This window comes from Nomascus leucogenys, chromosome 7b (assembly GCF_006542625.1).
Source record: "Nomascus leucogenys isolate Asia chromosome 7b, Asia_NLE_v1, whole genome shotgun sequence".
NCBI lineage: Eukaryota > Metazoa > Chordata > Mammalia > Primates > Hylobatidae > Nomascus > Nomascus leucogenys.
In genome coordinates this window covers 64,583,539-64,595,545 of record NC_044387.1, presented here as the reverse complement: position 1 = coordinate 64,595,545, position 12,007 = coordinate 64,583,539, and the positions used below count along the sequence as shown (strand labels likewise).

The 12,007-nt window shown below is 38.8% G+C and overlaps 1 protein-coding gene across 1 annotated transcript in view; it reads left to right on the top strand.

The window, feature by feature from the left end:
* Positions 1 to 12,007, top strand: part of FREM3 (FRAS1 related extracellular matrix 3) — a 126,044-nt gene that overhangs the window by 69,739 nt on the left and 44,298 nt on the right. The window contains exons 3-5 of the mRNA XM_003257761.3: positions 4,849 to 4,995; positions 8,274 to 8,504; positions 11,441 to 11,566. Coding sequence (XP_003257809.2) covers positions 4,849 to 4,995; positions 8,274 to 8,504; positions 11,441 to 11,566 — 504 coding nt within the window. The remainder of the gene's footprint in view (positions 1 to 4,848; positions 4,996 to 8,273; positions 8,505 to 11,440; positions 11,567 to 12,007) is intronic.

Sequence of the window (12,007 nt, the reverse complement as noted above, 5' to 3'; positions counted from 1 at the left end):
AAAATGTGACAGGAAAGTGCTTTAAAAAGAAATGTTCTTCACATCCCTTGTAAGTTGGATTCCTAGGTATTTTATTCTCTTTGAAGCAATTGTGAATGGGAGTTCACTCATGATTTGGCTCTCTGTTTGTCTGTTATTGGTGTACAAGAATGCTTGTGATTTTTGTACATTGATTTTGTATCCTGAGACTTTGCTGAAGTTGCTTATCAGCTTAAGGAGATTTTGGGCTGAGACAATGGGGTTTTCTAGATATACAATCATGTCATCTGCAAACAGGGACAATTTGACTTCCTATTTTCCTAATTGAATACCCTTTATTTCCTTCTCCTGCCTGATTGCCCTGCCAGAACTTCTAGCACTATGTTGAATAGGAGTGGTGAGAGAGGGCATCCCTGTCTTGTGCCAGTTTTCAAAGGGAATGTTTCCAGTTTTTGCCCATTCAGTATGATATTGGCTGTGGGTCTGTCATAGATAGCTCTTATTATTTTGAGACTACAAACCACTGCTCAATGAAATAAAAGAGGATACAAACAAATGGAAGAACATTCCATGCTCATGGGTTGGAAGAATCAATATCGTGAAAATGGCCATACTGCCCAAGGTAATTTATAGATTCAATGCCATCCCCATCAAGCTACCAATGACTTTCTTCACAGAATTGGAAAAAACTACTTTAAAGTTCATATGGAACCAAAAAACAGCTCGCCTCGCCAAGTCAGTCCTAAGCCAAAAGAACAAAGCTGGAGGCATCATGCTACCTGACTTCAAACTATACTACAAGGCTACAGTAACCAAAACAGCATGGTACTGGTATCACAACAGAGACATAGATCAATGGAACAGAACAGAGCCCTCAGAAATAATGCCGCATATCTACAACTACCTGATCTTTGACAAACCTGACAAAAACAAGAAATGGGGAAAGGATTACCTATTTAATAAATGGTGCTGGGAAAACTGGCTAGCCATATGTAGAAAGCTGAAACTGGATCCCTTCTACACCGTATACAAAAATTAATTCAAGATGGATTAAAGACTTACATGTTAGACCTAAAACCATAAAAACCCTAGAAGAAAACCTAGGCAAAACCATTCAGGACATAGGCGTAGGCAAGGACTTCATGTCTAAAACACCAAAAGCAATGGCAAAAGCCAAAATTGACAAATGGGATCTAATTAAACGAAACAGCTTCTGCATAGCAAAAAAAACTACCATCAGAGTGAACAGGCAACCTACAGAATGGGAGAAAATTTTTGCAACCTACTCATCTGACAAAGGGCTAATATCCAGAATCTACAATGAACTCAAACAAATTTACAAGAAAAAAACAAACAACCCCATCAAAAAGTGGGCAAAGGATATGAACAGACACTTCTCAAAAGAAGACATTTATGCAGCCAAAAGGCACATGCAAAAATGCTCATCATCACTGGCCATCAGAGAAATGCAAATCAAAACCACAATGAGATACCATCTCACACCAGTTAGAATGGCCATCATTAAAAAGTCAGGAAAAAACAGGTCCTGGAGAGGATGTGGAGAAATAGGAACACTTTTACATTGTTGGTGGGACTGTAAACTAGTTCAACCACTGTGGAAGTCAGTGTGGCAATTCCTCAGGGGTCTAGAACTAGAAATACCATTTGACCCAGCCATCCCATTACTGGGTATATACCCAAAGGACTATAAATCATGCTGCTATAAAGACACATGCACACGAATGTTTATTGCGGCACTATTCACAATAGCAAAGAGTTGGAACCAACCCAAATGTCCAACAATGATAGACTGGATTAAGAAAATGTGGCACATATACACCATGGAATACTATGCAGCCATAAAAAATGATGAGTTCATATCCTTTGTAGGGACATGGATGAAACTGGAAAACATCATTCTCAGTAAACTATCACAAGGACAAAAAACCAAACACCGCATGTTCTCACTCATAGGTGGGAATTGAACAATGAGAACTCATGGACACAGGAAGGGGAACATCACTCCGGGGACTGTTGTGGGGTGGCGGGGGGGAGGGACAGCATTAGGAGATATATCTAATGCTAAATGACGAGTTAATGGATGCAGCAAACCAACATGGCACATGGATACATACGTAACAAACCTGCACATTGTGCACATGTACCCTAAAACCTAAAGTATAATAATAAAATTAAATTGAAAAAAAGAAAAGTGTTATAATAAAAGGAGTTCAAAGTTCTAACACAGGCTGTTCCTATGAAACTAGCCACTTTTTAAAAGATGTATTAACCAGTCAGTAGTGAAAGCAAAGTCAAAAGCAGCAATATAGCCTAGCGTAAATTAATCCTATGCTGTTTTAAAACCATGATGATAAGAACCCACATTTATTGAGCACCTAATTTGTGCTGGTCATTTGGTAGCATTGTTTTCTTTGATTCTCACAACAATCCTGTTGAGTACATAATGCTATTATCACATTTACAGATGAAGAAACTGAAGATCCATAATTCGCTCATGATCAAATGGCTCATAAGTGGCAGGCCCAGAACCTGGGTCCATGTGACTCAGGAGTCTATGCTCTTCATCACAAGACTACAAATTAGCTGTTTGGAATCTGGAAATGTATCTGTCTCTAATTGTTAAACCCTTCTCACTGTGCATGCTTTTATTCAGAGGGTCTGGTCTGCAATAGATTTTTCCTACTTTGCTCTTGAAGTGTTTGTGCTGCATTGATCCCTAACCCACAGGAATGGCAGCTCAGAGTGAAAGACAGAGCACTGGACTAGCAGACTGCAAAACTGGCCTCACCACTCACCTGTGGGGACCTGGTCAAATTGCCTCATCCTCCTGAAACTGTCCAGTTATAAATTGAGATTAATATTTGCCATACTCTGTAATGGGTTTGTAGAATAAAACATGTGATGGTATATAAAAGAATCTTGAAAAAGACACAAAAAAAGTAAATATAAACTATTATCATGATATGGGATTTCAAAATCTAAAGGACTACATACATGAATAATTAAAGTGTTTTCAAACTGTAAACAATATGGTTTTTAAAAAATAGCAGTAGGATTTTGGGCACTTTTGTCTTGTATTTTTCTGTATTTATCAGAATATCCACAATAGTATCAGTAATGTTATTTTTTAAAGACAGAGAAAACTATGGAGTGTAAACATGAAAATCAACATATGCATTTATCTTGCAGTTACACATCAGTGAGTTCCTTTAAGCCCAAGTAGGATTAAATCTCAGTGCTTGTTTTCTACTGATCCTTCTTTGCAACTATAGATCAGAACCTGCAGTGCGAAGGAGGGCTGAGGCCAGCTTCCCTCTTTCCATGCTCATGGTTCCCTTCACTTACTACCAAGGCATTGCTCTTCGAAGGTTGCTCTAGAAAGAGAGGAGATAAGGTAGGCAGAGCACAGTCTGGTATAGAAAGTATCATTGCCATCTGCTGTTGGAGGTCCCTGGGTGGCAGCTCTTTAAAGGGGACCCCTTCTTTACTTGGTGTTTTCATGGGTTCCTTGAAGATTCCTATCTTTGGAGCCTCCTTGTCTCTTACTGCTTGTGCAACTCATGGGAATCTGGTGGTCGGCTCCCAGCTTCCTTTCTGTGGAAATCCTGTTGCCTCCTTAACTGGCCCTACTGGACAGATGACCCACCTCTAGTCCATATACCTGCTTTCTTTGTCCTGCTCTTCACAGCTACTCGATTGCTTCCCAATGCAGCGCTCTCCACTCACTCCTTTACCCTGCCAATCTTTTTTGGAAATGAGTAAGTCACATGGACTCCAACTATAGAAGGAGATGTCAAGCTCTCCAGGAGGTTCATTGAAGCCCTGTAGGCTGGAGGTCAAGGCTGTAGCCCCATCTCATACCCACACTCTTTTTGGTGATAATAGGGATTTCCACCTCAGCATCAGCTTTTTCTAAAGTACTCTCTTCACAAATTCTTCTTTCTTGTCCACACACTGCCCCATTTTGATATGCTTGATCTCATTAAGGGGTCCAGTAACTGTGGAACTGGTTAGTAAAGCTGTATTTGGTAAAGTTCATACACAGTCACTTTGGTATCTGATACCTATCATATTGGCCCATCAGTTGAAACTCAGTCATAAAAATTTCTACTTCAACATCTTTTCACAGGTGATTATTTGCAGCAACCACTCCCCAGATGAGAGAGACCTTCTCTTGCTACCAATACACAAACCTTACACAGCCACAGTAAGGGGCTGGGTTGATCTTTCAGAAAGAGGCCAGTGACTTGGTGTGGACAAGAGGAAATAAGATAGAGCCCTTATATACCTTGTCTATTGTCCTCTTCATGGGTAGTTTTTAAACATTAGAGTATATAAGTTCAATACATCATACTATGTCCTGAAAGTGATAAAATAAGTAAATATAATGTTGGTATTGCCTTCAAGGAACTTCCAGACTAATATGAGATCAAATCGATGCTCAAATAATACAAAGGAGTAAGTTAAGGGCAAAGAAAAAATGGAGGAGGCAGAGAGAGTGGAAGTGAACAAGACAGGCAGAGGGGAAAGGACAGAGGTGTTGAGTATGACCTGAATTTAAAACTACCAAGGTCTGGCTCTTTGGAACCCTGATGCACAAGACCCTTTGGGAATAGGAGGCACCTGGCTCCCTCCATATTAAGCAGGAGGAATAGGGCTTAAGATGACACTCATGGCATCCTCTAGAAAAGCAAAGAACATTTCCTCTCTCTACCAAAGAAATAAAATCAAATAAAACAAGAGTATGTTTTGAAACCCCTGGTTTCAGAAGTAGAATGCACACCTTGATCATTGACTTTTGCCGTCAAATACTCCAGCTGACTTTTCCTTTGCCCCTATCAATTGCAGGAGGAAATAAACTAACAAATCAGCCTTTCCATCTAAACTGGGCTTGGATTTGTTTGGAGAAAGAGTACTACATTGTGGATGAAGATTCCACATTCTTAGAAGTGACCCTTACACGCAGAGGATACCTTGGAGAAACATCATTTATCAGTAAGTAACTTTGGATTGGTTGTTGGTAAAAGGTCATGGAAACATGAAATCTAGGACTAAAAATAATTATAAGAAAGTATACTGAAAGAGAATAAATAACTGGTTTGGAGAAATCTCTAAAAAAGTGTCTGTGAAAATGTGCTGTGGTTTTTGCTCCATGTGAGTTATGGGGCTTAGATACGTATCAGTTTTTATCATCCTTCCCCTGTTTTCCTCTTTCTAGCAAGTTACATCTTTCTCTCTTTTATAACTCACCAGTCTCCAGGAAAATTAAGACACTTCATAGCCATCCTACAATCTTCAAGTCACTCAATTTCCTTCAAAGTTGTTTTAAGCATATATTTTTAGCCTTAGTTCTAGCTATTTCTTTTGAAAAATTATTCATCAGTACATGATCCATTACTGTGTTTAGTTCTATATATTTCTTTTGATTATGTATAATTGTTTTAATCTTGCTAGTAGGTTATAAATTCCTTGAGGACATGTATGGTGTCAAATTTCTTTATGTTCTACAAGGACCTAGTACAGAAATATGTTTTCTTGGAGTAAACACATACATAATGCCTGCATAATATATCTGATTATCATCATTAATAATTAACAATAGTTGTTCTAATAAGGCATTGCATTTTCATGACATCTTTAGCTGCCAGAACTTTCAGAAATCATTTTGCCTTTATTTATATAATCTATTAAGAAGATAGATAGTGTTATATTGTCTTCATTTTACAAATAAGCATTGAGTTTCCTTGACATGCAGCACCCCACTCAGAGCCGAGGCAGTATATCAAAACCGTTGGAGAGAAGCCAGGGAAGAAATGAGCTGGAGAGAAAACAAGCAATCAAGAAAAGGCAAGCTTTCCCTAGTCTCCGCTCCAGGCCCAGAGCTCCTAAAATAGGACTGTTCTCCTAGAAGAAGGGGTCAGCCAAAGAGCACCCTGATTTCTGGGTGGCCCTCAGCCTCGGCCTACATTCCAGGTTACTACATCAACACATGGTGGAACTCGCTGCCAGGAATGTCAGCTGAAATATGCCTCCCTCCTCTCGTCAGGCCCTACTTTCACGATTCTTCATCTCAAGGCTTTCTTGTGAGTTTGGGTTAAAATGTCAAGAAGCATTTTTGTATCCTGACCCAAGAAAAAAAAGTTCATCTGCTTAGAACCATTTGAATGTTGGCCCTAACTGAACCCTTTGGAAATCCTTCTGGCCACCCTGTCCAAACCAGCACCCCTGCCATACTCTATCTCCATGCAGTGCTGAATGGTTCCTCACAGCACTTACCATAATTGGCATGGATCATATGTCTATTTGTCTTCCCAAGTAGATTTCAGCTTTATAAGGTCAGGAACTACATCCTGGGTTATGTCCAACCTCAAGAACAGCATGGGGCATATGGTAGTCACCAATATTTGTTGTTAAGTAAACTCCAGCCAGCCCTTCTGTTCCATAAATACTCTTTAAAATCACAATACTACTCAACATCACAGACAGGAACCTCTAAAGCATCTCACTCAGACACTCCAGAAAGTCCTCCTGATGCCCCAACTCCACCCCAGGCTAATAGTCGAACCACAGGATCCAGAAGAAAAAAAGAAACAAAATGGTGGAGTTCGACTTCCTGCTCTGTCACTTACTCTTTTTTGTTACTTTCAAAAGAGTTCAGTTTCCTTATGTGTAAGTAAATTATCCACCTCATGATGTGTTTGAGGGGAATTCCTAATAATGATTATAAATCAATCTAGCACAGTTCTGGGCATACCGCCGATGCTCAATAAGTGATAAATACCATTCTGTGGCACTCATCAAACACAATTAAAATCACCTGTTTATCTGTTTGCCTCTCCCAAAATTGAAAACCTCTTGAGGGTAGTGGTGGCTGTGCCTAATTCTGTGTGACATCCTCAGCACCTGACACAGAGACAATGTTCATCAAACATTAAGTAAATCACCATGTGCCTGCTTCATTCCTATAGCAGCGCCACTTAGCTCTACCTAAGCTTTGGCTGAGGACACGATTCACTCTTCTTTATGTTCTCCACTTCCAACATGTGGCCAAAGGAGGCTCTTCCTAAATACTGGACATTCACTCTCAGTCACCAAACTGATATTAATGCAGCCTTTCTTCAGCAGATTTGCAAAGGCAACACTAGCTATCCTACCTTTGAAATTATTTTCAGGCTCTATAGCTTCGAGTATCTTTTACAAGTTTCAGATTATTTGAGAATGAGGCCAAGGAATCGCAAGGGGGGGCTATTAATCTTATTTTATATCAAGTTTTCACCATAGCTGGTGTCAGGTTACCATATTTGATTTCATACATCCACACAACTGCAGAATGTAACTAACCCTTATAATGGGACCTAAAGTGGTGAGGCATGGGTATTGTTTTCTTGGTATGTTAAAAATCAAGACCAAACAATATTAGAATGCTGCTTGAACACTTTGGGTTGAGAGGAAGGTCTATTTAGTCTTGATGGGGTAGCACCTTTCACCAGTGTATCTCACATTGGGTATTTTAACACTATTTTGTTGTTGTTGTTGTTGTTTAGTATCTTCAGTAAGTTACTAATTACTATTTCCTAACAGTGCTCAAATCTCTTGCCTCTCTCCATTTTCACCAACATTGCACTGATTGCCTGAAAAATTACTAAGAGTTCTCTTACAATCAAAAAATCACTAAACATATGAGGAAACAAGCCACCATGAGTAAGAATCTGGAAGAGAAAACAACCTTCAGGGTCATTCTTCCAAAGGCTGCAGAAATTGAAATTATCAGATACAAAATGTTCACTCAATAATTTGTATTGAATACCTACTACATGCCATGCACTGTCCTAATTCCCAGGAATTCATCAGTGAACACAACGGTCAAAGATCTCTACCTCCATAGAGCTCATATTCTAGTATCTTTCTCTTGAGACTATGAACTTTCTGGGGGCTGGGACAATTTCTTATTCATCTGAATCCCCAGCATCTGGCAGAGTTTGGCACATCGAGGATCTCAATAAACATGTGCTAGAATAAATAAGTTAAATAAGACTGTTCTCTGTTCTCTTCTTTCTGTCAATCCCCCTTCCATGTTTTCTTCTCAATTCTATTCAATTCTGCTTACTTACACTCTCTTAGCCAAGAAAGATCATTTACAAGTGTCTTTTGGGAGCATTAAAAGAAACAATTTCTATGTTATCTACTTTTATTAACAATAGAAACCACTTTGAAAGGAGACTATGCCTTCAGTCCCTTGGCTTTATATTTATAGTTTTCTGATTTGTATTCAGGCATTGGTACCAAAGATGAAACTGCAAAAAAAGACAAAGATTTCAAATGGAAGACCAATAAACAGATCCAATTCAATCCTGGACAGACTACAGCCACATGGAGGGTGAGAATTATACCTGACAATGAATATGAGACTTCAGAGACTTTCCAGATCATTCTGTTGGAACCTCTCATGGCTGTACTGGAGTTTCCAGAAATGGCAACGGTTGAAATTGTAGACCCTGGAGATGGTATGTGACACTGACTGATTTGCTTTATTAACCAGTACAGGTTCTTGGCTCTCCATTTCCAACATTCATACTTCCCTCAGGCTCTGTGAGCCACTAGATGCGTTCATATCCATTAATTTAAAGTGAAGTAAATTACTTTATAGACAATAATTTTTCATTTGCTCTCAGGATTTTTGAAAGAGAATACAGGAGGATTAAAATAGAGAGGATCTGGATCAGCATTTCTGTAATATATATACAAGTCCTTACTGCAGGCTTCTGCACGCCATAGGTACGAAGCAGCTCTGCTCCCAGATGGCTAATCCTCAGGGCTCATTTCAGAGCCACCATCTTTTCACAGCCAGATCAAATGGGGACTTAGATATCCATTGTCCTAGATGTGGCTCCTGGATACCAGCCAACTCATTTGTTTTAACATGTGTTCCTTGAAGTTCTGTTATCATTGTACATAATATCCTTGAATTCACTGGTTCGTTTTATGCATTCATTCTTTCAGCAAATATCTCCCCAGATAAATTAAAAGGAAAAAAATCTAAGCAGTAATCATGCTACTTGCTGCCCCTTTTTTGGAAGTAGAAGACTATTCTCTAAATGGTGGTGAGGGGGGAATAATATTCATCTTTGAATTTTAATTAAGCACATCGATTACACACTGTAGTTAAAAGAGGTCACGTAGCACCTGGAAGTGCATAGCTTACAACCAGGGAGCAGGCCTTAAGTTCCACAAGACTCGATGAAGAATCCCCTGCATTAACATGCTCTGAACTACATAAGAGAACATTAGTGTAATAGACATCTACAGGGGATGGAAAGGTTTCCATGGTCAAACAAGTCTAGGAACTATTTCAAACTTCATCCCTCTTTTGAGGCATCATAATTCATGTTAGCATATTAAAGATTCTGAGAAACTCTCCTATAAAGAAACTCATTTAATTTTGTTTAATTTTTCCAAACTAGACTGTGGATTTTCTTTTCATCATCTCCAAGGAATATCTTTTAAAATCTCTAAGTTCCAGTTTTCTTAAAACATAATTTGAGAAGTAGTGTTCATATGCTCTGCACTTTGGCAGATACAAAAGAAGTAGAAAACACTGCCCCCACCACCTAATGAACAAGGTATCAGACCAGTTTTGTTGAGAACAACACTTTGATACATGAATCAGTTATGAAGTAAATGTAAGACACATGGGAGAAACACTAAGAGTTCAAGGAGAAGAACATAGATCATCATGGTCCCAAGTAATTAAGGCTCATGGAAGAGGCAGGGTTTGAGCTGAATCTTGAAAAATAAATGGGATTTTGATCAGAAGAGCAGATAGAAACAGGCTTTCCAGATTGGAAAAAATACAGGGCATGACTGAATAACTTAGTTCTATTGTATCAATTTTTTCACACGACATTGATAACTTCAATTTACTTTTAGTTTCTTCCATAATGCCAACGTTTTGAATTGAAAGATGTCAAGATAGTAGACTACCATACAGGTAAAATGGAGGACAGAAAATTATCACTGGTCTTTTCTCCCTGTGACTCAGGGTCAGTGTCTTCCTTGAGATTGATGCTTGTATCTGTTGAAGCTAATGTAGGCAGGAAAGTAAAGAAGAAAAAAATTAATATATAATAGCTAGATAATTTAACATTGAATTCTGAATTATCATTTAGTAATAGTTCCAAAATGAAAAAAAAAAAAAAAGATGATTGCCAGCCGAGTGCAGCGGCTCATTCCTGTAATCCCAGCACTTTGGGAGGCCGAGGCAGGCAGATCACTTGAGTCCAGGAGTTCGAGACCAGCCTGGCCAACGTGGCGAAACCCTGTCTCAACTAAAAACACAAAATTTAGCCAGGCCTGGTAGCACATGCCTGTAATCCCAGCTACTCAGGAGGCTGAGGCACGAGAATTGCTTGAACCTGGGAGACAAAGGTTTCAGTGAGCTGAGATCACGAAATTGCACTCCTCCAGCCTGGGTGACAGAGCAAGACCCTGTCTCAAAAAAAAAAAAAAAAAAAAAGATGATTGCCTACAATCTTTTCCGTTTTTGCTTGCATCACTAAGAGGAAGAATCTAGGTATATATATAACATAAAGAAAAAAACTGAGGAAATTAAATGTGGTTTCATAGATAGTTACTGCAGTTCTCCACTTCACACTATGAGTTGGAACAATCTGCTCTAAAACTTTATTTGTAAACAAACACCTATATTTTAATTGCACAATGCATGCTTAATAAAAAGCCTTAGAAAACATCTAAAATCTCTCCCCACCAAAACAGTACACATAATCCCATGAAGACATGACCAATATTCATATTGATATTTCAATGAATGTTTTGATTATGTCTAGGTGTATGCACATACACACATACACACACACACAAACGTGTGTGCACATATACACAACTCAGTAAATTTCAGCAGTAATATGATCTTTAAAATTGAGGGAAGGACCTGTAGCTTATTTTTCTCAGCATATTAAATGACCAGCACAGTGTCTGCTCAATAAATGTTAAATAAGCAGTTTGTTGAATGAAGCATGAAAACAGTTTTCTTCATTAATGAATTAGATTACTTGATTAAAATATTTTTAAAAATAAACAGTAAAAGTAAAGCAAGGACAGAAATATGTGATCTCCATTTAGAAGACTTAAAATCTGATCTCGGAAGAAAAATAGACATGAAATTGCTGCAAGATTTTTGTTTTCCTTTTTAATGCTGGCTATCCTTTTTAACCTTTCAAAAGAGGTCTCCTAAACCCAATTCCACTGCCTCTGCAGCTCCACTCAATAATAAATAATGTTTCCCATTCTCACTATATTTAATACAGTTAATCATGTTGGAAAATATAAGGGTCAAAGACTTTGTACATTTCTGCTCAGGTGTGTTCAAATATCACCGATCAAATGTAAATCTTGGTGAAAAGTCTTCTGCCGTCTTTTCTAGAATCAACAGTTTATATTCCAGAGGCGGAATACAAAATACAAGAGGACATTGGGGAACTTTTGATTCCAGTAAGACGATCGGGAGACGCAAGCCAGGAACTAATCGTCATTTGCTCCACACGTCAAGGTATGAGGCTCTGTGGGGTCCTGTTCGCAGGAATAAGATGATGAGAACAGGACTGTGGTAATGCTGGGAGTAGCACAGGGGGTGAGCAAAGCAGAGTTAAGATGCTGGACGCCTGGAACCCTCATCATGCATGCCCCGCTGCAAACCCCCTTTGCTGACTCTGTGCAGGTGCCCTACTCCTCTGAGCTGGTCTCTTCAACCAGGGATAACACTTTATTCAAAACTGGGATTAAAATATCTATTTTAACTACCCCACGAAAGGGCTAGTCAAATGAGACATTTGTGAAAGTCAAATGAGACATCTTGTGTCAAAAGAGTTTATATATGCTGGTCAAAAATTTATAAATTAAAGATTCTTATTTTTAATAGTCAGCATTGCCTCTGGGCAATATTGTAAAATAGTCTGTGTATACTACTCAGTTTCTCTTCTCCTCTCTGCCC